At 48.2% G+C, this 25,595-nt stretch overlaps 1 protein-coding gene across 2 annotated transcripts in view; it reads right to left on the bottom strand.

The window, feature by feature from the left end:
• Positions 1-3,491: 3,491 nt before the first annotated feature.
• Positions 3,492-25,595, bottom strand: part of C20H20orf194 (chromosome 20 C20orf194 homolog) — a 167,697-nt gene continuing 145,593 nt past the window's right edge. For both annotated transcript variants that reach the window (XM_023220244.1, XM_023220245.1), the window contains exons 30-37: positions 25,452-25,587; positions 19,684-19,770; positions 14,115-14,221; positions 13,673-13,747; positions 10,187-10,392; positions 9,411-9,476; positions 7,913-8,006; positions 3,492-6,860 (exon numbers count right to left, since the gene is read on the bottom strand). In XM_023220244.1, the coding sequence (XP_023076012.1) occupies positions 6,748-6,860; positions 7,913-8,006; positions 9,411-9,476; positions 10,187-10,392; positions 13,673-13,747; positions 14,115-14,221; positions 19,684-19,770; positions 25,452-25,587 (884 nt within the window). In that variant the 3' untranslated portion in view covers positions 3,492-6,747. The remainder of the gene's footprint in view (positions 6,861-7,912; positions 8,007-9,410; positions 9,477-10,186; positions 10,393-13,672; positions 13,748-14,114; positions 14,222-19,683; positions 19,771-25,451; positions 25,588-25,595) is intronic.

Here is a 25,595-nt window from a genome sequence, read left to right as displayed (position 1 = left end):
TTCTTCTTCTTCTTCTTCTTCTTCTTCTTCTTCTTCTTCTTCTTCTTTTTTACAGATTTACAGTCATTTATGAGTAGGACATAAAATTTATTGAACCTGAGGTAATATTTTTAAAAACCAAACCTTTTAACTGGTCAATTTAGGAATGCAGAGGCCTGGGAAATACAGGAATAATTTGTGGATAAACCAATTTATTTTTCATCAAATTTTTTGAGAATGAAACAAAAAAAGTCTTTGGATTTGTTTCAAAATGTTGGGTTTTTTCCACTTGGGCTTTTTCCACTTATACCTCGAGGTCATCTCCTTAGCTTTGCCTAGTTAGTCATGGTCTTGTCAATTGTTCCTTCAAAATGGCTCTCTAGCTGGTCCACTTCTCACCTTCACCCACGTGGAGCAGCAGCCCATTCCCCACATTACAGTCTACATCACCTTTCTTTCTTTCTTTTCTTTTTCTTTTTCTTTTTTTTTTTTTGAGACAGAGTCTCGCTCTGTCGCCCAGGCTGGAGTGCAGTGGCGCGATCTCGGCTCACTGCAAGCTCCACCTCCCTGGTTCAAGCGATTCTCCTGCCTCAGCCTCCCGAGTAGCTGGGACTACAGGCGCCCGCCACCACGCCCAGCTAATTTTTTATATTTAGTAGAGATGGGGTTTCACCATGTTGGCCAGGCTGGTCTAGAACTCCTGACCTCAAGTGATGTGCCTGCCTTGGCCTCCCAAAGTGCTGGGATTATAGGTGTGAGGCACCATGCCCGGCCCTATATGACCTTTCTCTTTCTGTCTCTCTTTTTTTTTTTTTTGACCTTTCTTTTGTTTAAGAAAAATAGACTCTCAAACGGGATCCCATGATCACCAGTATCCCTGAGTTGTGCTGAGGTACTATAAAACCAAACAATGGGCTGGGTGCAGTGGCTTATGCCTGTAACCTAGCACTTTGGGAGGCCAAGGCAGGATGATCGCTTGAGCCCAAGAGTTTGAGACTTGCCTGGGCAACATAGATAATATCTCTACAAAAAATGCAAAATTTGGCCCGGCATGTTGGTGTGCACCTGCAGTCCCAGCTATTCGGGAGGCTGAGTGGGGAGGATGACCTGAACCCAGGGAGGTTGAGGCTGCAGTGAGCTGTGATCTGTAGTCTGGACTAGAGAGTGAGACTCCATTAAAAAAAAAAAAAAAGTCATGTAGGTTAGCTGGGTGAGGTGGCACATGCCTGTAGTCCTAGCTACTCAAGAAGCTGAGATGGGAGATTACCTGAGCCCCGGAAGGTTGAGGCTGCAGTGAGCTGTGATTGCACCACTGCACTCCAGCCTGGGCGACAGAGTGAGACTCTGTCTTAAAAAAAAAAAAAAAAAAAAGGCCAGGGGTGGTGGCTCATGCCTGTAATCCCAGCACTTTGGGAGGCTGAGGCTGGTGGATCACTTGAGGTCAGGAGTTCAAGACCAGCCTTCCCAACATGGTGAAACCCTGCCTCTAGGTGCTAGGGGTGAAACCCTAGCAAAAATACAAAAAAAAAAAAAAAAAAAAAAAGCTGGGCGTGGTGGCATGTGCCACTCCCAGCTACTCAGGAGGCTAAGGCAGCAGAATCACTTGAACCCAGGAGGTGGAGGTTGCAGTGAGATCTCGCCGCTGCACTCCAGCCTGGGTGACAGAGCGAGACTCTCAAAAAAAAAAATCAAGTAGGTGTCTGACTTACCAGAAAAGCTCAGAAATTGCAGGGAGATGTGTAATGCTGGTTTAGGGGAGCAAGCCCTTCTGTGGGGGGCCACCTCTCAGATGGGCCTGGTATTAGGGGGCCCATGGAAGCACACAGAGACCCAAGGCCAGGCTAATCAGAAAACTGCATTCCTCCTGACCATTGTAACTATTCAGGGATGAAAATGTGATCCTTGCCTTTGGGACCCTGGTGCTGCTGCTGGTGTAGAGGAAGCTTGCTGCAGGGGAAGAATGAAGCCACCAAAGATAGAGAGAGGGTTCTGATGACATATTAGTGCCTGGGCCCGGCTGACTTGTATCTGGTACTAGTCGGGACTCCTACAGAAACCAAGCTTTCTGTCATGGGCTGGAAGTGGGTCACATGGTCATGTCTTCTTTGGGTGTAACTTATCCCTAGAGTGTAGGATAGAGATTAACACTGGTGTTTCTCCGTGTTCCTTGGCAGGTTCTCTGATTTTCAGTAGCTCCACATGAGATCTTCTGCTCTAAATCACTTTCCATGATGGATTCTGCCAGGATTCCCTGACTCTGGGGCTCCTACTCTGGTAAGCAGCACGAGGCTTTCAGTAGTCCCCTGTCCCTACTGAGGGCTCCAGGTGGAAGAAGGGATCCCTTCCCCATCCTCAGGTTTCCTGGCCTCTAAGTCCTTCTGAGAGCCCTTCACCATTTACTGTCTCCCCATCGCTCTGGCAATTCCTAGGGGTTAATCCCCAAACCCTAGAGGTTTTGCCATAATGTAAGCACAGGCACTCCATCAAAGTTCAAACCCTGGCCTGCAGGATGGGGATGCCAGAGGCTCTGGGGAAGAGGTTGTGAAAGGATAATATTGTTGCCGGCTCCCTCCCTCAAGTCTACCAGGCCCTTCCCGTGCAGATTTGCATTTGGTTTGGACAGGACTAATTATCCTAAGGAACTTCCAAACCTAAGACCACCATCCTAGTCACCTGAAGCTATCTGCAGAGGCTACACCCTTCCCCCCGGGCCAGCTTCCACATCTGGCCAGTTGGGCATTTCCCCTTGTCCCACCCAGCGACTGGTTGACAGGAAGCAAGGTGTCTATGGACTGGTGGCGGGCGCCCCTTTTCCCCACCTCCCCGCGCGGCCGGCGGGGGCCCGGGGTGTGGTCAGCTGGGAGGCCCGTGCCACGTGCGGCAGGAACCGCCTGGCGAGTGGAATTCAAGCTTGCACGGGGACAGCTGATGCATTTCTGGTCTCTCCTCTAGAGCTCCAAGGGCTCCGGCAAACCTCCCCGTTAGAACTTGCGGTTCCAACGCGCGGCGCCAAATCCGTCCCATTTGACCCGTCAGCGCCTCCCGTCGTCCCCATGTATAAAGTAGGACCGAGGAGCCACCTCGCCGAGCTTTCACTGCGCGGAAACGCGCCGATCAGGCTGGAAAGGTGTGGTTCCTACTGCAGCCCAGCCGCGGCAGACTGGGGCCAAGAACCGGCACCCGCGCACCGCGGCCTAAGACAAGGGTGAGGGACCCGGGCGGGGCGGGAGGGCCCGGGAGAGCCCCGTTCCCATAGCCGGCTTCCTTGAGCCTCTCCCCGAGTTCTGGGACTCCCCAAGTTCCCACCCCGCAAGCCAGTGTGTTTTCTTCCGATGAATTTTATTCTCCACGGGCTGCTCCGGCGTCTAGAGAGGGAGTGTGAGCTCCGAAGACTCCCCGCAGCATCCCCAGCAGAGGCGTCCAGGTGAGGCTGAAGGCCGGCCCCCCTCACCCCCGCTCCAGGAGCACCATGGGACTGAGTGTATGGCACAGGCATCGTCGGGAGTCCTCGCTTGTTCAGTGATAGTTTATTGGTCCTTAGCATGACATCTTAATTACCAAGGTAAATTCACATACACAACTGCAGGTAAAAACATGTAAAATAATATAAAAATAAATTGAAAGCTACTTTTATATATTTACTGAATTAAGTAGTGTAATAAATACTATGATAAGCAAAAAGCTTCAATCACACAATTCAGTTTCACTGAAGTTACAGTAGTGTTTGTAAATACGAGTTTTAAAATTTAAGTTACAAATATTAAAGCACTGAAAAACTAGTATAAAAGTGAATTTTGGCACGTAAGTGAGCTCTTATGTCATTAGTATTTGACACCCTGGGACAATGAGGAAGCCAGTTCTCACCTACTTTTTTGAGGTACAACTATCCAACTAGATCAGCAACACTGCTGGAATACTTTGTGGTTTACAATCTTTGAATTGAACTTTTCCCTTTTGAGAAGCCCAAAGAGCAACCTGGAGCTTATTACTGTGCAAAAATTCTCCAAAATCCTAACAGAATTTAGGAGGGAACTTTTTCTTGTGACCTGAAGGGCCCAGTGTCCAGGCTTCAGGTCAGAGAGCCCCCAGGGCTCAGAGGTGCCGACTTGACTCCTTGCCCTTCCCTAGGATAATAATCCCATTTTCTCCAATTTCTGTCTCCTTCTTCCAATCGAAAACGGAAAAATCCCATGTCAAAACATAAAATAACCCATAACTTCAGCGACTTCAACATTATCCCACACACTCTGGGTGATATAAACTGAAGCTGCTAACAGGAAAGTTGGCAAAAAGCACACAAGCCCCTGGAGGACTGCCTGTCCCTGCGAACCCACCCCCGCTGTCTTTGCTGGGTCCCTGGATCCACTTCTGTAGTCAAAAGCAGTGTCATGGCCATTCCTCTGGAGACAGTGGAAGACCCTGCTCCCCCAGACCTGGGAGTGCCGTCTGGAGGAATCAAGTGGATACTGAACTTCACAGAACAGAGAGGCCTGGCAGATTCCAAGAGGCATCCCCTGGCCTCAGTCCTCAAAGAGCTCACACAGTGCACCGCTGGTGTGCCTTATCAGTGGGGCAGAGCAAGTGGCCCCAGGAATGCCCTTTCGCCAGCTGCCCCTTCACGTTCCCAAGTAGGCTGAGGAGCATCGACAGAGGCCTCAGCCAGTTTTGCCTTTTTGGCTTTGATGCTTCTTAACGTTTTGACTTTTTTTCAATCACAGTTTCATATTCAAGTTGAGGTAATCACAGTTTTTTCTCTAAGAGGAGAGGAGTTGGGACAGTGGGGCAAGTTGGTGAGAGCATTTCTATGAACAGAAACCAAGACCACCATGGAGTACAGCCCCACATGGTGAGAAGACACACTCTCACAGGTGGGCTCCGACCCCTCTTTAAAAACTCTTGTGCAGCAGCCAGACTGCCAGGCCAGTGCAGTCAGGAAATGGCTCAAGCTCCTAAAAGCTAGAGCTTTCATTTAAAACTTCACAGCAGCCCACCTAGAGAAATGGCCTGTGGTTCCCACCCCCCAACCCCTTTTCTAAGGCTGCTCAAGTTTGAGTTTTTAAAAAGAGCTCGGTAGAGCTAAAGGAAGCTACAGTAACTCATTGCTTATTAATCAATTGCACTTAAGATCTGTGTTATTGATTCTGAAGCAGAGGCAAGCCCTTGACATACCCCAGCCTCTGGCCAGCCAGAAGTCAGGGGGCTCCCAGACTTAGGTTCCACAGAGGAGCCCTTGTCACCAGTGGCTTTTGGAGCTGGGACTGGAGCACGTGTGTCTTTTCAGAAGTCCTTCTTGATGCAGAATTCCTTAACGGTATCTGGAGTTTTGTTCATTTGGCTTCAAATTGTTTTTTTTCCTAATATATTTTACTGCCAAGCCCTTGAGAGTTGCTTTGCTACTTGCATGCAGGCCTCTATATGACCAGGCACACAGACTACCTGTGCTCCACCCTGTCTCTCCGCTGCTCCAGGGGCCTTGCTCAAAAACTCCCTACATTACTGGAAACTGCTGGTTTTACCTATGTGCTTCTTCCTAAGGCATGCAAAAAAAAAAAAATATGTGAAATTCAGAAAACATTTACAGTTCAGGTAGCTGAGGCACTGAAGTCCTAAGAGACATCACCTAAATATCAGTGGCTGTGACTCCCCTGTCCCTCACACCAATTATGAAGGTCAGGCATGGGATACACTTGTAAATCCCCTCTGCTTTACAGTCCAGCTGAAAACAATGCCATTGGAAGGAATCTAACTTAGGTATTGCAATTACTTGAAATTCCCAATCCTCGGGAGCCACACAAGCCCAGGGCCAGCAACAATGCTTTGGGGAGCGGGGGGTAAGTTTCCTGAAGTTTGTGGCTGAAAAGCAGGCCTTCCCTGGCAAGGCTTGTGGGAGTGCTGGGTGCTGGAGACTGACCCCACAAGTGATCAGCCACCAGGCCTAAGACTAACCAGCTGCAGGATGCCCTCTTCCACAGTGAGGTGAAGCCTCGCCAGGGGGCCTGAGCAGCAGGCTTCCTCTTGTCCCTACATTAGGACACCCGAATGATATGACAGGAGAGCTCAAGAACCACCCACAAGAGGGAAAGCTGATGTCAACTTAAGAGCCACACACCTCTGGAAATCAAGTTTCTTCTTCAGTTTAGTCCAGAAGGGAAATTCCCTCATTTGTGAACACATTATTCATCTCAACCCAAGCTGCTGGCTCTGTGGACTGGGCCTGGGCAAGGCTGTGCTGCTCCTCCCAGGACTGTGCCCACGGCCAGTAGGGCCAGCTCCTGCAGGGAAAGGGGCCTAGCAGGGGAGGCAGGCACTCCACTGGGGAAGATGGCTCTTGTGGAGCAGCATCTGAGGCTTGAGGCCTGTGGTGGCCTTGCCTCCCAGACATGGCCACAGTTCAGGCAGCCAGGGTTCCTTCCAATTCCCACCAACTCCTCCGTACAATCCTAACGCTTCTCCCCAGCCTCAAGAACCCAAAGGAGATCCTGTTATCAGAAACCCAGAGCTCCTGGACTACCAGTTGCACATGTAGACAGGCAGGCCCCATCTGCTCATCCTTGAGTATTCCCCCCACCCCCCAAATCAATGGTGCAGGTGATGCTCTTCAGCGCTATACAGGGAATAAAGACAACATGCACTCAAGCCAGGACACATAGGCCAAGGAGAACAAAGACAGCCCCTTAGGGAGAGGCCTCCAGGAGAGCTAAGGTTAAGACACCCATTCATCCATCTCCAAGGTGGACATTCTGCAGGATATAAGGGCCCAGCCTTCCTCTAGGGCTTCAGCTCAAAGAGGTCATGATACTCCTGCTGTTCCAGCTCCCGGTTATACTTCTCAATTTCCCGGTTGGCTTCTTCGACGTAGTCATTCATGAACTGGTCCATGACTGGTATCTCATTAAGGAAGAGAGCTCTGAGCCTGGAGGACAAGGGAGCCTGCCTGAGCCCAGAGGGGCCTGTAGGCCGATGAGGGGGTTTGCTGAGGAAGTGAGTGTCTGGCCCATAGAGAGGGTACCTGATGGACTCCTTGTATATACTGGCAGCACCACAGCTACAAAGAATGCGACGGCTGTTGTCACAGGGATGTTAATGAGGTCCTAGAACTGAGCCCTTCAGCTTCAGCCCTATCCATCTTTTCACAGGTTAACTGTTGTAATCATGCTGTCTTCAACTTTTAATCGTGACTCTGATGACTACAGACTTTAGGATATCACCACAGCTGCATCCAAACTATAACCCATAGGCTGGACACAGTGGCTCACGCCTGCCATACTAGCACTTTGGGAGGCTGAGGCAGACGGATCACTTGAGCCCAGGAGTTTGAGACCAGCCTGGGCAACACGGCAAGACCTCGTCTCTAAGCCGGGCAGGGTTTGGCTCATGTCTGTAATCCCAGCACTTTGGGAGGCCGAGGCGGGAGGATTATATGAGGTCGGGAGTTTGAGACCAGCCTGACCAACATGGAGAAACCGCTTTTCTACTAAAAATACAAAATTAGCCAGGCACGGTGGGAAGCGCCTGTAATCCCAGCTACTCGGGAGGCTGAGACAGGAGAATCGCTTGAACCCAGGAAGGAGAGGTTGCAGCGAGCTGAGATTGTGCCATTGCACTCCAGCCTGGGCAACAAGAGTGAAACTCCATCTCAAAAAAAAAAAAAAAAAAAGACAAAACCAACAAACCATAACCCACAGAGTCACATTAGCAACCACTCAATAAAGGAACAATTTAACTTTAACAGTTATTTAGAGATTGAAATGAAAAGTTTACCCCTGAGGTTTGCCCCTGTGCATTCCCGGCCCATCAGTAGACATGCAGAGCCCAGCCTGCTACTGGGGCTCAGATGCATGGCTCTAGCAGACAACTGCTTTACAGACAGGCTCACACACTCCCAGTCTCACTGCCTGGGTTCCACACAGGGACCACGCTGTTCCAAGGATACGGGGGTGAAAATCAGTTTTGTCACCAAAGAAGTTAACAAATTGGGTGCCATTATAAAAGTAGCCTGCAGGTAGGGGTTCCAAGTGGCGTTTTACCTGTAGGAAAAAAGAGTCCTGTAATAATTATCTGACTAATTTCTATACTTCACTCACGCATTAAAAACAAACAAGTCTATTTCCCTAGCAAGACAGACTACTCTGCTATACAGAGGAGCTAGGAAGCTAATACCCCCAGCAACCCTCAAGCCCTGCCTGAGGTGGTTCCCCACCTCTCAGGTGAGGAGTTCTGGGAGGTCCTAGTGGGATGAAGCTCCTGTGGCACGCAGTGGTACTCATGTGTGAACACAGTCTTTTTTTTTTTTTTTTTTTTTGAGATGGAGTCTTGCTTTGTCACCCAGATTGGAGTGCAGTGGCATGATCTTGGCTCACTGCAACCTCCATCTCCTGGATTCATGCAATTCTCCTGCCTCAGCCTCCCGAGTAGGTGAGATTACAGGCATGTGCCACCACGCCTGGCTAATTTTTGTATTTGTAGTAGAGACAGGGTTTCACCATATTGATCAGGCTGGTCTTCAACTCCTGACCTCAAGTGATCCCACCTCAGCCTCCCAAAGTGCTGGGTACAGGCGTGAGCCACTGTGCCCGGCCATGAACACTCTCTTTATTGGCTGGATCCCCCTCCCCTTTCATCCTCCTTTTTCCTATTTAGTGTCTCCTAGAATCACTTCCAAAATAAACTACCTGTACTTAACTCCTTGTTCATGGTTGGCTTCCAGGGAAACATACATTATAAGAACTACCTTATGCCCATGTTGTCCTCTCCAGGAGCATCCAGGGTTGTCCGGGCCTATAGGAGCTGTTCATGAAGGGGCCTTCTCAATCGAAAGCAGGGGCTCCTGGAGTCTCCGAATACTTTCCTGCCCCACCTGCTCATTACTGGGGCTGGTGACACAGTCCATCCTGGGGACCTAGACTCTGTGTCCTTTTTAGCTTTTTGTCCCCAAACCCCTTAGGAAAAGGCCCCAGTGGGCATGGTGACTGAGGCAGAGGCTGGGGGTCAGAGCCTGGAGGCTGGGAGGCTCATCAAGGGGGTCTCCAATCAGCTTCTTATCCTGGCCTCAGGTTCCACAACCTTCCTATGAGCAGCTTCTGGATCTAGACAGTTTTTGCCTGGGCTCTAGCTGGTTCATCTGTAACATAGGTCTTCAGCAGTTGCTTGAACAAGGTGCCAAGGCAGGGACTCTGGTCATCAGCTTCTCCCACAAGTACTGGCTCTACTCAATCTGATGCCCAGGTCACACCAGAGGTCTCCTGCACCCTCCTCACTGAAGCTACAAAGGCCAGAATTCTGTACCCAGCTTCTTTCTGTGGCCTGGGAGAAGCAAGACCTCCAGCATGTCCAAGAAACAGCTCCTCACTCAGAGAATCCAAAATACAGAGCTATGCAAGCCAAGGACAGCCCTGGGCCACTGAGGGGAGAAGCCAGGGTAAGGCACTCACGTGGATGCTCCTGATCTCCTGTTGCGTCAGCATCCCCCTGGTCTTCAAGGCTTTCCTCTGAGGCTTCTGCAGAGATGGGGAGTGGAGGGTCAGGTCCCAGCAGAACTCATGGAGTGCATGGGCAGCGGAGGGCTCTGGGCTCTATTACACGACTAAGATCCCAGCAGTGGGGAAAAGCATGTGCATTATGGCCTGGATATAATATTCTGCCTGTCTGCTCTTTGAGAAAACCACTTTCCCATCATACAGCCCTGTGAGCCAGCAGGGAACAAGCAGCAGAGGACAGCCCAGTGTTTTCATAAATGGGAATGGTCGTGCCTCTTTGTAGATTCTTATCCCTAAACCCTACCAATGAGAGGCAGACAAAGGGGCAGCCTGAGGTCCCATAGTCAAGAACCATTTAGAAGCTTATCCAAGTGAGGTAGCTCATGCCTCAGTATAAAGACAGGTCCCTAGTGAGCATCTACAGAAGACCCAGGCCCCAGCTAACTCTATTCCCAGAGTTCTAGGATGAACTAAACCCCTAATGCTGTGCTACAAGGCTTAGCACCCAAAGCTTGCAGAGAGCCTGGCTCACAGAGCGAACAACATAGCAGGCCTGCCTGGGGTTTGCTCTGAGTGGCTTCCTCCCTCTCTCAAAGTGTCCCTGAAAGTGCTGGCTGGGCCAGGGAGGGGAAGCCCAGTGGGGAGGCAGTGGCGGGGCTTCTCAGGGCCAGCAGCAGCTCTGAGGTGTCTGGTCACATCTGTGTCAGGTCTGTCTGGGCTCTGGAAACCACCTGCTTAGCTGACTGCCGCAGCCAGTCCTTGATGCTGTCTTCCTTCAGGGAGCAGCCGATGAACACAAGGTAGCACTCCTGCTGCCCGCTGCTGTCTTGAGATATACTTTTGGAGTCCGGTGGTGGTGTGGGTCCTTCCAAAACTGGCATGATGCTCAAGGAGTTGGCCAGTGTGTTGTAGCAGACCTCCATGGTCCTCTCAGAGTCTGTAAGGAGAACATACATTAGTCCCTGAGAGCCTGCCTTGAAAGGATATAGCTATGCTAAGAGTGTGACAATGCAGATGGTTGGGACAGATTCACGAGCAAATGCAGGAGAGAGAACTGATGTGACTGGTGGCAGCTTAGAAAGGATGGAGTAGGTGGGCACAGTGGCTCATGCTTGTGGTCCCAGCTACTCAGGAGGCTGAGGCAGGAGGAGTACTTGAGCCCAGGAATTCAAGGCTGCAGTGAGCTGAGATTGCGCCACTGTACTCCAGCCTAGGTAACAGAGGGAGACCCCATTTTGTTTTGTTTTCATTTGTTTTTTAAAAAGGAAAGGAAAGGATGGAGTAAGAGAGAGAGAGAGGAACAAAATACGTTTCTGGCTTGGCTGATCTGGGTGATCAGGTGGACACTATTATCCCAGAAGGGAAACACAAGAGAAAAAAATGGTTTATAGGTGGGAGAAGAGGAAGAGTTTGACTCTGCACTTGTGGCATTTGAAAGTCTGTAAGACCCTGAGCGTGAGACATCCACATAGTCCCTGGTGGTTGCTGGAATAGCCATTATGGAAGAGGTTGTTGAGGAAAAGCAAAGAAGTGGGGGTAGAAGTGGGGGGCTCTCAGCAGAGGCCTTAAAGGCCAAGGGAGGAGGGCACAGACAACAGTACAACAAAAAAATTAGCTGGGTGTGATGGTATGTTCCTGTAGTCCCAGATACTTGGGAGGCTGGGGTGGAAAGATAGCTTGATCGATAGCTTGATCCTGGGAGATCAAGGCTGCAGTCAGTGACCTAGGATCGCACTACTGCACTCCAGCCTGGGCAACAGAACAAGACCCTGTGTCAAAAACAAAACAAAACAGACAAAAAACAGTACAGCACTGTTGCATGAAGGTCACACAGATGAGAATGGGAAAAAGTGTTACATGCTAAGGAGATGAGGACTATGAGTGACTGGAAACCCAAGAAGTGGGCAAGGGCTCCCCAAAAGGCAGGATGAGAAAAGATCCAGAAAAAAGAGAGGTTAAATTTGAACAACAAAAAAGAGTCAATAGCAGATCTAAATAAACAAGAGGCTGGGCGTGGTGGCTAATACCTTAATTTCAGCACTTTGGGAGGCCGAGGCAGGAGGATCACTTGAGCCCAGGAAGTCGAGACCTGGGCAACACAGGAAGACCTCATCTCCACAAAATAGAAAAAAAATCACGCCTATAGTCCCACCTACTTGGGAGGCTGAGGTAGGATAATCGCTTGAGCCTGGGAGGTCAAGGCTGCAGTAAGCCGAGATCAAACCACCACACTCTGGCCTAGGTGAGACATTGTCTCAAAAAAGAAAAAAAAAAAAAAAAGAAAAAAAAAACTATTTATTTATTTTATTGAGATGGAGTCTCACTCTGTCACCCAGGCTGGAGTGCAGTAGCGCTATCTCGGCTCACTGCAACCTCTGCCTCCTGGGTTCAAGTGATTCTCCCACCTCAGCCTCCCGAGTGTAGCTGGGATTAGAGGCATATGCCACCATGCCTGGCTAATTTTTTTTTTTTTTTTTTTTTTTTGAGACAGAGTTTCGCTCTTGTTGCCCAAGCTGGAGTGCAGTGGCACAATCTCAGCTCACTACAACCTCCACCTCCCAGGTTCAAGTGATTCTCCTGTCTCACCCTCCCGAGTAGCTGGGATTACAGGTGCCCGCCACCATGTCCAGCTAATTTTGTATTTTTAGTAGAGACGGGGTTTCACCATGTTGGTCAGGCTGGTCTCAAACTGCTGGCCTCAAATGATCCGCCTGCTTTGGCCTCCCAAAGTGCTGGGATTACAGGTGTGAGCCACCGAGCCCGGCCTAATTTTTTTTATTTTTAGTAGAGATGGGGTTTCACCATATTGGCCAGGCTGGTCTTGAACTCCTGACCTCAAGTGATCCTCTTGCTTCAGCCTCCCAAAGTGCTAGGATTACAGGCGTGAGCCACTGCACCCAGCCAAAAAAGAAATAAAAATAAAGAAGAAAAGGAGGTGATGGGTGAGGGAAAAACAAAAATACCAAGACCTCTGAAGCAGCAGGGGCTGGCTGTTGGAGCCTGAGATCAGTGGGCTTCGGTATGGGGCTGAAGTTTCTGATTTGATCACATAAATTAAGCAAAAGCTATGAGCTAAGGACCCATGTAATTCTCCCATCTGAACCATGATGGTTCTATGCTTGAAGCCCTCAGTGGTTCCCTACAGCAGACACTGATAGTTGCCTACCCCCCATATCGTCTCCCTCTTCTGATACCAATTCCCCCATGGACGATGGGTCCAGAAAGGCACAGCAATCCAATGAGATAAGTTGGCAGAGAAATTGGGAGGAGGCCTTGCACTGACAAAGGCACCCACAGGAAGAGCCAGCCTCTCCTCACTGGCTGGATGCAGTGTCTGGCTTTGACACCCAGACCACTTGGCAACCATAAGGGGCAGGAACCTGAAAGATAAGCTGACACACCAAGCACGGGACGACACGAAGACACACAACACCTGGGTCCTCACTGGCCTTGCTCTGCTGCTTGAGCGCATCACTTGTTATACAGCCAACACCTGCTAGCTGAGTGAGGGTTCTCTGTGATAACAGCTGAAGACGCCCTAACAGACTCACTTCCTCTCTCTCTACTCCCAGGCTCCAGTCACAGTAAATGCTTTTTGGTTCCTAAAATGTGTCTTTTCTGCCTCTGGATTATAGCAAATGCTATTTCTTTCCCCTGGAATACTGTAGCCTTCCTCAACATTGAGTTGACCGACCCCTACTTGTTTTGAGGCCTTCTCTAACGCCCACTCCAGGACAGACTATCAGATGCAAGGGCTCCAGAGGTCTACGACTGATCCTCAGGCCTACTTGTCAGAAGACAAGAGAAGGCAAACGGAAGCTCCTAGACTTTGGTCAGAAATAGATCTGGAGCTGAAGAGCTCAGCATTTGGGGAGCTCCTGGTTTTAGGTCTAGAGGAGGCCATGACTGGCTCAAGAGGTGTGGAGTGTAAGGCTCTGAACAAGAAAGTCAAAAAGCTATGAGAAGAGCCCCTGAGCAGGTCATCCAGGAGAGGAGGGCAAACCTCTGCCATGGAACAGGAGAACCTACACTAAGTAGGCCCTCGGGGGAGAGGGGTGATGGACAAGCCTAATGGCGTGAAGGCCCAGGGCAGGGAAGGTTTCTGAGAGTCTGAGTGGCATCAGTGGTCTGCAGAGCACCAGCAGAGGCTCTAAACTCACATCATGAGATGCAAGCACTCCATGGTGTAGAGCTCCCAAATCCCAGCCCCTGGTTACCTGAAAACTTCACTTTGCCCAGAATGTGGTAGATGTTTCCAGAGAAGGGACTTGGCTTGATGGAGGACTGAATTGCTGGTGGAGGAAGAGGACAGAGATGTCACCCACATGGAGGCACAGGCCAAATTCAGGACAGCACAGCTGGGAGCTTTAGGGACTGGGGAGGGACCATACACCAGGGTCTAGGGTTCACAGGTTCTACCCGCCACACCCTGTTGCTCCCCTGTGGCTCTGCCACTATTCCCAGGGGAGGGAAAACCCTTTCACTGGAGTGGAAACCAAATTGTGTGGCCACCCACAATCCTCAAATCCCTCTGTCTGCTTTTGGTTTCAAAAGGTAAGAAGAGACACAGCACACAGAATACTGAAGTGGTACCAGGAGGTAGAATTAACTTTGGGGTACCCTTTTTCCAGGGTCTGGGACATCCCAGTCAAGGCTTACCTTTACATTTGGCCATAAAGCGAGTCTTCTCCAAGGGACGGCCAAACCATACGCAGATCTGAACCATTAGGGGATAGACTGATCCAGCATTCAATTTACCTTCATACCTTAAAAGGTTTTAAAAATTGTAAGCACAAATAATTTGGGCTTTGAGTATTATTATTATTTTTGAGACAGAGTCTGGCTCTGTCGCCCAGGCTGGAGTGCGGTGGCCAGATCTCAGCTCACTGCAAGCTCCGCCTCCCAGGTTTACGCCATTCCCCTGCCTCCGCCTCCCAAGTAGCTGGGACTACAGGTGCCTGCCTCGTCGCCCGGCTAGTTTTTTGTGTTCTTTAGTAGAGACGGGGTTTCACCATATTAGCCAGGATGGTCTCGATCTCCTGACCTTGTGATCCGCCCGTCTCAGCCTCCCAAAGTGCTGGGATTACAGGCTTGAGCCACCGCGCCCGGCCTTGAGTATTATTATATGCTACTTTGAGATGAACTACATACCACCTATCCTATAATATTTGAATTCTTCCTTACTTATAAGACATTTTGCACACAGAAACTTGTTTAAATATGTATATGCCTCTTTCACTTTGAGACTGGGAAGCATGACTGCCCAGTTAAATCAGGAGCTTTCTGAGGATGAAGGTTTTACATAATCTTAGACTAGCAGTTCCTTGATGTCCTTTGTGCCTCTGAAGCCTCCCAGTCCCCATCTGAGTTTGGGGGTCCTTTCTGGTACAGTGGGGGGCTCTTGCTCAGGATGCCCTCCCATTTCTTTCTTTCTTTTTTTTTTTTTTGAGACGGAGTCTCGCTCTGTCGCCCAGGCTGGAGTGCAGTGGCCGCATCTCAGCTCACTGCAAGCTCCGCCTCCCGGGTTCACGCCATTCTCCTGCCTCAGCCTCCCAAGTAGCTGGGACTACAGGCGCCCGCCACCTCGCCCGGCTAGTTTTTCGTATTTTTTAGTAGAGACGGGGTTTCACTGGGTTAGCCAGGATGGTCTCGATCTCCTGACCTTGTGATCTGCCCGTCTCGGCCTCTTTCTAAAGTGCTGGGATTATAGGCTTGAGCCACTGCGCCCGGCTTCTTTCTTTCTTTTTTCTTTCTTTCTTTTTTCTTCCTTCCTTCCTTTCTTTTCTTTCTCTCTTTTTTTTTTTTTTTTTTTGAGACAAAGTCTCCCTCTGTTGCCCAGGCAGGAGTGCAGTGGTGCAATCTTGGCTCCCTACAATCTCTGCCTCCTGGGTTCAAGTGATTCTCCTGCCTCAGCCTCCTGAGTAGCTGGTATCACAGGCGTGTGCGCCACTACACCCAGTTAATTTTTGTATTGTTTGTAGAGATGAGGTTTCGCCATGTTGGCCAGGCTGGTCTGAAACTCCTGGCCTCAAGTGATCCGCCCTCAACTTCCCAAAGTACTAGGATTACAGGTGTAAGCCACCGCACCTGGCCTTGCTCCCACTTTTTTTTTTTTTTTTGTGACAGAGTCTCGCTCTGTCACCCAGGCTGGAGTGCAGTGGCACAATCTCGGGTCACTGCAAGCTTGCCTCCCAGTTTCACGCCATTCTCCTGCCTCAGTCTCCTGAGTAGCTGGGACTACAGGTGCCCGCCACCATGGCCGGCGATTTTTTTTTTTGTTTTTGTTTTGTTTTGTTTTTTTTTTTCAGACGGAGTCTCACTCTGTCATCCAGGCTGGAGTGCAGTGGCCGGATCTCAGCTCACTGCAAGCTCCACGTCCCGGGTTCACGCCATTCTCCTGCCTCAGCCTCTGGAGTAGCTGGGACTACAGGCGCCCGCCACCTTGCCTGGCTAGTTTTTGGTATTTTTTTTTAGTAGAGACGGGGTTTCACCATGTTAGCCAGGATGGTCTCGATCTCCTGACCTCGTGATCCGTCCGTCTCGGCCTCCCAAAGTGCTGGGATTACAGGCTTGAGCCACCGCGCCCAGCCATTGTATTTTTAATAGAGACAGGGTTACACCGTGTTAGCCAGGATGGTCTCAATCTCCTGACCTCGTGATCTGCCTGCCTTGGCCTCCCAAAGTGCTGGGATTACAGGTGTTAGCCACTGCGCCCAGCCGCTCCCATTTCTTTAGGGGCTCCAACTATGCCCTGCCATTTTGTTGCAGGCAGCATAACAGGTTGTACATATAGATGTGTACACCTATCACAGAAGGAACTGGGGCATCTCTGCCCTATCTTCTTTGAGACAGGGTCTTGCTCTGCTGCTCAGGCTGGAGTGCAGTGGTGTGATCATAGCTCATTATAACCTTGACATCTCAGACTCAAGTGATCCTCCCATCTCAGCTTCTTGAGTAGCTGCTACCACACATGCCACCATGCCCAACTGATTTTTATTTTTTATTAGAGACAAGGTCTCACCATGCTGCCCAGACTGGTCTTGAACTCCTGGTCTTAAGTGATCCTCCCTCCACAGCCTCCCAAGGTGCTGGGATTATAGCCATGAGTCACTGTGCCTAGCCTGTTTCCTTCATTTTAATTAATTAATTAATTTTATTTTATTTTTTTGACATGTGTCTTGCTCTGTCACCTAGGCTGGAGTACAGTGGTGCGAACTCGACTCACTGCAACCTCCACCTCCCAGGTTCAAGCAATTCTCCACCTTAGCCTCCTGAGTAGCTGGGATTACATGTGCTCGCGGCCACACCTGGCTAACTCTTTTATTTTTAATAGAGATGGGGTTTCACCATGTTGGCCAGGCTGGTCTTGAACTCCTGACCTTGTGATCCACCCACCTTGGCTTCCCAAAGTGCTGGGATTACAGGCGTGAGCTACCGCACCTGTTTCCTTTATTTTAAAACAGCACTGCAATTCTGAATTTTAAATTGTTGAAAGTATCTTATTCTTTGTAATTTCTTTAAAGTAAGGTGGTAGGCATAAGATTTTTGCAAGACTGACCTGTCTTCTCCCCATCCAAACAACTCATTTTGGAGACTGGGAAGGTTTCTCTGGCCTCTGGTTTCTGTGGTATCTGAATCCTTAGAGGAATTTACAGGGGCCAAGGGAAGGCAGCAAGGTTTCTGCCCAAACTAGAAACAGGCTGTTCTACCAGAAAAGGTGAGAGTAGGGTGGATGGGAACAGAGAAAGATGTGGGAGGGAAGTGGCAGAGAATGTGTGCACAGCACAGAGCGGAGCACATCCTGGAACTAAAGTCCATTCACCCTGAGGTGGTGGCTCTGACCCAAGTGGGAGGGGAGTAATATATAGATATGAGTAGGAGACTGATGACTTGCCATCTTGTTAAAGATGAAATTATCTAATTTCTAGAAATGGACTTAGGAGGGGGGGCCTGAAAGAGAATTTTGGGGTCCCTCTATCTCTGATTCTCTGTAAGGACTGATCTTCCTGATGAGGAAAAGGTTTTAAACTCTAGATTCACATTCTTTTTTTTTTTTTTTTTTTGAGATGGACTTTTGCTCTTGTTGCCCAGGCTGGAAGTGCAGTGGCGCGATCTTGTCTCACTGCAAGCTCCACCTCCTGGTTTCACGCCATTCTCCTGCCTCAGCCTCCTGAGTAGCTGGAACTACAGGTGTCCGGCTAACTTTTGTATTTTTAGTAGAGATGGGGTTTCACCGTGTTGGCCAGGCTGGTCTCGAACCCCTGACCTCATGGTCCACCTGCCTTGGCCTCTGTAAGTGCTGGGATTACAAGTGTGAGCCACCGCGCCCGGCCAGATTCACAGTATTCTAATGGGCCCCTCTTACCCTACTCTCTCCTGCACTAGCCTGCCTTCAGTTGTCTGGGCCCTGAGCTAGGTTTTTGTGCATGAGTCAGTAAGGACTGGAGAACAGTGCTTCTCTAGGCACCTGGTGGTGATTACAGGAGCTCAGGACCCAGAGGTTCAGGTAGCAAGGGAGTCAGTGGTTGTAGCCATTGGAAAGAAGGTTCCCCCTAGAAGCTCTATTTGTTTATTTTTAGCTAAGATATCATTACCTTGTTCAGGCATAAGAAATGACCCACTTACTCACTGTTTAAGTATGACGTGACTCAAATCAGAGGTTCCTTCTAAGAATATGCCTGAAAACCTTCAATTTTACATACTGACCTTCTGGGATTTTTTTGATTTTGTTTTTTACAGCACAGTAGATCTATATTTTATATTTTATTTATTTTATTTTATTTATTTAATTTTATTTTTTGAGAGAGTCTCGCTCTGTTGCCCAGGCTGGAGTGTAGTGGCGCAATCTGGGCTCACTGCAAGCTCCGCCTCCCAGGTTCACACCATTCTTCTGCCTCAGCCTCCTGAGTAGCTGGGACTGCAGGCTCCTGCCACCACGGCTGGCTAATTTTTCGTATTTTTAGTAGAGACGGGGTTTCACCATGTTAACCAGGATGGTCTTGATCTTCTGACCTCGTGATCTGCCCGCCTCAGCTTCCCAAAGTGCTGGGATTACAGGTGTGAGCCACCACGCCTGGCCAGATCATTTTTTGTTAGGAAAAAAGTTGGTGGTATAAGGGTGGTATGGAGGATGTAGAGAGCTGCTTGGGAAAAGTGAGTAAGAATAACAAAGATAATCCAAATAAACATGAGAGATTAATTCTGGCCAAGCTTTTAACAATGGTCTTCCCCTAAACCTTCAACATAGCAGAAACAAATTGTCCATTCTATACAGGAATAAGGGTAGCACGATGCCTAAGAGAAAAAGCTCTGAGCCATTCAACCTGGTTTGAAATCCAGTTCTTTAATTTACTAGCTGTAAATTGTCAAGTCATTAACTCTTTGCTGCCCCGGTACCTTATCTGTAAAATGATAAAATAATGGAATCCACTTCACAGGATTGGTGTAAACGAGACAACACAAACAAGGCCCTCACAACAGCACTATGCGACAGAGCTTTCTGGGGTAATGGAAATGTTCTAGATCTGCACTATTGGACACGGTAGCTGCTAGCCACAGGAAGCTATGGAGCACTTGAAATGTGGCTATGTGGTTGAAAGACTGAATTATAAATTTTGATTTTTATTAATTTACATTTCATGAAATAGCCATGTGGCTAGGAGCTGCCATGTAGAGAGTGGAGTCTTAGAACAACAGCTAGCACACACAGTAAATGCTTCAGTGTGTTTGTATTAGTATGATTACAGTAACTTTGCACATTCTCTCCTTTGTCCTCTTCTTCTCTGGAGAGGTCCACAGGCTGTACAGCATCCTACACCCTGGGCCATATGAGCAGGGAACCCAGGAGATGGGAACCCTAGAGAGGACTGACAGTATTGTCAGAAGCGAGTCTCACCTGGGAAAGTTATAGCTCCTTGGTTCTGTGCCAGCCACTTTGCCCCCAGTAGGTGCTGGAGGAACACAGGGCACAGTGGTGCTTGTTGCCTACAGGATGACTCCCTAAATTGAAACATCTGAGAAGGCTCCCAGTTTAGAGCCTAAGAGGTGAAGCACTGGGCTCCTGGCAAGGCCAGTAGCTGCTGGACAGGCGGGCCGTGCCAGCTGCCATTGTCATCCTTGCAGAGCACATCTGGTATTTTCACCTTCTCCCTTTTTTTTTTTTTCTATAAATAAATAAATCATTGGGTTTACAAAAAAATCTTAGTTACTTTTCAATGATGATACTTACCAGCCAGGATACATTAAATATCGAGATCGTAGCATCTCAGGACTTGAGAAACTATTTTCTGAGAGAATCAGCTCAATGTCTTCATTCCTTTGAAAACACACAGAAAAGACCTAGATGAATTAGGACTGTCAATCTTTTATTTTTATTTTTTCTTGAGACAGAGTCTCGCTCTGTCGCCCAGGCTGGAGTGCAGTGGTGCAATCTTGGCTCATTGCAACCTCCGCCTCCCGGGTTCAAGTGATTCTCCTGCCTCAGCCTCCTGAGTAGCAGGGACTACAGGCGTATGCCACCATACCCAGGCAATTTTTGTACTTTTAGTAGGAATGAGGTTCACCACTTTCACCAGGATGGTCTCGATCTCCTGACCTCATGATCTGCCCGCCTCAGCCTCCCAAAGTGTTGGGATTACAGGCGTGAGCCACTGTGCTGGGCCAGGACTGTCAATCTTAACCTGCACATTTTGTTTCTTCTTCATGTTCCCTAAATATATACAAGCATTTTTTTTTTCTGGCAAACCAAATGAAAACTAGTTGTACTCATCATGATATTTTACCCCTAAATACTTCAGTATGCATCTCCCAAGAACAAGGACATTCTCTTACAGAACTACAGTATCATGATCACATGCAAGGAATTTACTGGCTCCCAACAATCACCTGGGAGCTTGTTAGAAATGCAGAACCTCAGGCCCCAGCCCAGATGTACTGAACCAGAAACTAATTTTCAACAAGATCTCCACTAGAGATGCATATATATGCACAACAAAGTTGGAGAAGCACGAACATACATCCACTTTCAAACTTCCCCTTTTTGGTGGGGGAGGGTCCATAATCCAATCAAGAATTATTCACTAGGCTGGGCAAGATGGCTCACGTCTGTAATCCCAGAATTTTGGGAGGCTGAGGCAGGCGAATCACCTGGAGTCAGGAGTTCGAGACCAGCCTGGCCAACATGGCAAAAGCCCATCTCTACTAAAAAAAATACAAAAATTAGCTGGGCGTGGTGGCATATGTCTGTTATTACTTTGATATACAGATACATTCTTTTTTTTTTTAAATTTTGAGACAGAGTTTTGCTCTTGTTGCCCAGGTTGGAGTGAAATGCATGATCTCATCTCACTGCAACCTCCGCCTCCTGAGTTCAAGCGATTCTCCTGCCTCGGCCTCCCAAGTAGCTGGGACTACAGGCACCCACCACCATGCCCAGCTAATTTTTGTATTTTTTTAGTAGAGATGGGGTTTCACCATGTTGGCCAGGCTGGTCTCGAACTCCCGACCCCAGGTGATCCACCTGCCTCGGCCTCCCAAAGTGTTGGGATTACAAGCGTGAGCTACTGCGCCCGGCCTAAATTTATAATCTTTATTCTCCTTTAATCTGAACAGCTCCTCTATCTTTTGGTTTGTTTGATTCTCATGGTGTTGATATTTAAGAGTACATGTCAGAGCTTTTGTGTCCCATACTTAGATTTGTCTGTTTCTAATTCTCGTAATTAGATTCAGGTTATGCATTTTTGGAGATTAATACCCAGGTGGTGTTGCATCCTTCCCATTGCATCACATCAAGGAGGTACAGGGTATCAGTTTGTCCCATTACTGGTCTCACGGAGTTTCATCATTTGGTCAACATAGGTATACCAGAACTTTTTTCCCCTTTGTAAGGTATTTTTCCCCCTTTGTAAGGAGTCAGTAATCTATGGAGTGATACTTTACACAGTACACGACTAGTAATATTTTTTTTTCTTCCACAGTCTTTCACCTAGTGCTTTTAGCATTCATCGATCGTTCCCTAAATCAAATACTGTATTAGACTGAAGGTTACAAAACAATCATTTTCTAGTTCTTTTTTTTTTTTTTTTGAGATGGAGTCTCCCTTGCTGCCCAGGCTGGAATGCAGTGGCGTGGTCTCGGCTCACTGCAAGCTCTGCCTCCCGGGTTCACGCCATTCTTCTGCCTCAGCCTCCTGAGTAGCTGGGACTACAGGTGCCCGCCACCACACCCAGCTAATTTTTTGTATTTTTAGTAGAGACAGGGTTTCACCGTGTTACCCAGGATGGTCTCGATCTCCTGACCTTGTGATCTGTCCGTCTCGGCCTACCAAAGTGTTGGGATTACAGGCGTGAGCCACTGCGCCCGGCCGATTATTTTCTAGTTCTATCAAACCTTATTTACTTGGTATTCTTCTATAAAGGGCTTTGCTATCCTGTCCCCTTCCACTTTTTTTTGTTTCTGAGATGGAGTTTCGCTCGTTACCTAGGCTTGAGTGCAATGGCGTGATCTCGGCTCACTGCAAGCTCTGCTTCCTGGGTTCAAGCAATTCTCCTGCCTCAGCCTCCTGAGTAGCTGGGATTACAGGTATGCGCTACCATGCCCAGCTAATTTTGTATTTTTAATAGAGACGGGGGTTTTACCATATTGGTCAAGCTGGTTTCAAACTCCTGACCTCAGGTGATCCACCCACCTCGGCCTCCCAAAGTGCTGGGATTACAGGTGTGAGACACTGTGCCTGGCCCCTGCTTCGTTTTTGAGGATCATTGTGGACACACATTTTATTCCATGTGTTATAATCCATAGTTCCAGTATTATCATGGTTCTTTCTTATCCCCAAATTGTCCCAAATTAGACTAGCAGGAACTTCTTAAGCTACTTCCCATATCCTTTTGATATATTTCCACTAATCTTTTGAGTACTTCCTTGCTTTATTGGCATAAAATGGACCAGGCCTACCTTGTACTTTCCTTGACCTGGCATGCAGTCAGCTAATTCTCCAAGGAGTCCTGATACCTTGCAGTGGGGACTGGTACTTAGAAACCAAGCTACAGAGGTAAGGGTATTTGCTGCAACTGTGGTATTACTATTCTGGTCCCTTTCAAAGGAAAGTGATAGGAAATACACATTTTTAAAAATAATGAATTTATATTGAATCTCCAATTCAAATCAACATTTGATCTTTGGCAGGCCGAAGTGGGTGGATCACTTGAGGTCAGGAGTTCAACACCAGCCTGGCCAACATGGTGAAACCCTGTTACTACTAAAAATAGAAAAATTAGCCAGCTATGGTGGCGTGTACTTGCAATCTCAGCTACTAGGGAAGCTGGGGCAGGAGAATCGCTTGAATCCAAGAGGTGGAGGCTGCAGTGAGCTGAGATCGTGCCACTGCACTCCAGCATGGGTGACAGAGCAAGACTGTGTCTAAATAAAATAAAATAAATATTTGAAGGGTTTTTCTTCACCTTCCCCATTTCATATTCATAATCTCCTCTCTTCAATCAGTGATGTTGTTTAGAACCAGGGTTCCAGCAGAGGATTATGTTCAAAAGTTACTTGAATTAAATACTTTTTTTGGTGTGGTTATTACTTTGATATACACATAGATTTATTTACTTTAATTAATTAATTATGTTAATTTTGAGATGGAGTTTCATCCTTGTTGCCCAGGCTGGGAGTGCAATGGCGTGATCTTGGCTTACTGCAACCTCCACCACCCAGGTTCAATCAATTCTCCTGCCTCAGCCTCCTGAGTAGCTGGGATTACAGGTGCCCAGAGCACACCCAGCCAATTTTTTGTATTTTTAGCAGAGACGGGGTTTTGCCATGTTGGCCAGCTGGTCTCAAACTCCTGACCTCAGGTGTCCTTTTACACACACCTGACATATGGCCATTGTTGCACATATACATATAGGTTTTTTTTTGTTTTTTTTTTGAAACTGAGTCTCACTCTGTCACCAGGCTGAAGTGCAGTGGCGTGATCTCAGCTCACTGCTGCAACCTCCAACTCCACGGTTCAAGCGATTCTCCTGCCTCAGCTTCCTGAGTAGCTGAGATTATAGGCATGCACCACCACGTCCAACTAATTTTTGTATTTTTTTTAGTAGAGACAGGGTTTCACCATGTTGGCCAGGATGGTCAATCTCCTGATTTCGTGATCTGCCTGCCCCAGCTTCCCAAAGTGCTGGGATTACAGGCGTGAGCCACCGCACCCAGCCTAAATTCACTTTTTTTGGTTTGTATTTAATTTAGTTTTTTCCCTCCTTGATTTAATTTTTGAATACATAAAATATCTACATAGTTCAAAAGTCAAAACTATATAAAAACGTATATAACCTTTTACCCAAATTGAGCAAACAAAACGGCTACATAACCAGGTGTTTTCTCCTTGTATATGTGTGTACACATACAAACTAATTCTCTATTTTTAGTTTGTAATTTGAACCCAAGTCCATGAAATAAAGAGATAATATCTCTACGTTACTTTTTTTTTTTTTTTTTTTTTTGAGACGGAGTCTCGCTCTGTCGCCCAGGCTGGGAGTACAGTGGCCGGATCTCAGCTCACTGCAAGCTCCGCCTCCCGGGTTTACGTCATTTTCCTGCCTCAGCCTCCCAAGTAGCTGGGACTACAGGCGCCGCCACCTCGCCCGGCTAGTTTTTTGTATTTTTTAGTAGAGACGGGGTTTCACCATGTTAGCCAGGATGGTCTCGATCTCCTGACCTTGTGATCCGCCCGTCTCGGCCTCCCAAAGTGCTGGGATTACAGGCTTGAGCCACCGCGCCCGGCCTACCTTTTTTTTTAAGATGGAGTCTTGCTCTGTTGCCCAGGCTGGCTGGAGTGCAGTGGCGCCATCTTGGCCCACCGCAAGCTCCCTGCCTCCCGGGTTCATGCCATTCTCTTGCCTTAGCCTCCCAAGTAGCTGGGACTACAGGTGCCCGCCACCATGGCTGGCTAATTTTTGTATTTTTAAAAATAGAGACGGGGTTCCACTGTGTTAGCCAGGATGGTCTCCATCTCCTGACCTCGTGATCTGTCTGCCTCGGCCTCCCAAAGTGCTGGGATTACAGGCGTGAGCCACTGCGCCCAGCCGCTTTTTTTTTTTAAGAGACAAAGTCTCACTACTTCTCCCAGGCTGGAGTGCAATGGTGTGATCATGGCTCACTGTAACCCTGAACTCCTGGGCTCAGGCAATCCTCCCGTCCAGCCTCCCGAGTAGCTGAGACTAGAGATATGTACAACCTTGCTGGCTGTTTTTTTAAAAAACTGTTTTGGTAGAGACAGGGTGTCACTATTTTACCCAGGCTGGTCTTGAACTCCTGCAAGCAGTTTTGGGCTCCCTAAGTGCTGGGATTACAGGTTGAGCCACCACATCCGACCCTTCTCTACGTTCTCTATGCCATTTCTCAAACACTTCAATACAAGGATGTTAAGAGAATCCTGGCTACCATCCTTCAATGGAAGAGAATGTGAACATATCAAAACAAAATGCCTCAAAACGGTACACAATGGAGTCTTCTCGGCAATTTTTATAGAGCATCAAAAGCACTTCAAAAACTTTTCTTTCCCCCCCCCAATATATTGTTTCTTTTTACAAATGAGATGGGGTATCACTATATTGTTCAGGCTGGTCTCAAACTCCTGACTCAAGATCCTCCCACCTCAGCCACCCAAAATGCTGAGATTATAGGCATGAACCATTGTGCCCAGGCTGCTTTTTTTTTTTTTTTTTTTTTTTAAGAGATGGGGTCTTGCTCTGTCTCTCAGGCTGTGGAATGCAGTGACACAATCATAGCTCACTGCAGCCTCCAACTCCTGGACTCAAGTGATCCCCTCTCCTCAGCCTCCCGAGCAGCTGGGACTATAGGTGTGTACCACCACACCTGGTTCAAAAACTGACTTCTCCAAATGTTTAGGTCTTAGATACAGTAGAAAGACTCTGGGCCACAGATAGAGTGCTGTATCTGAGAAAGCAACTGGTCTTGCAGAGTGAATGTATAGATTACCTGGTGACAATCCCATTTTCTGCAAGAATGAAGGCTGCGGCAGGATTGGCAGCCCTGATGAGGCTCTGCAGCTGAACAAGGAGAGGGTGACGCTGCTCCGTGGTGTGACTGGTGAATACCACGTTACTCACCAGGCCTGTGAAT

This window comes from Piliocolobus tephrosceles, chromosome 20, assembly GCF_002776525.5.
Source record: "Piliocolobus tephrosceles isolate RC106 chromosome 20, ASM277652v3, whole genome shotgun sequence".
In the NCBI taxonomy this organism is placed as follows: Eukaryota; Metazoa; Chordata; class Mammalia; order Primates; family Cercopithecidae; genus Piliocolobus; species Piliocolobus tephrosceles.
This window is presented reverse-complemented; position numbering and strand designations above follow the sequence as displayed.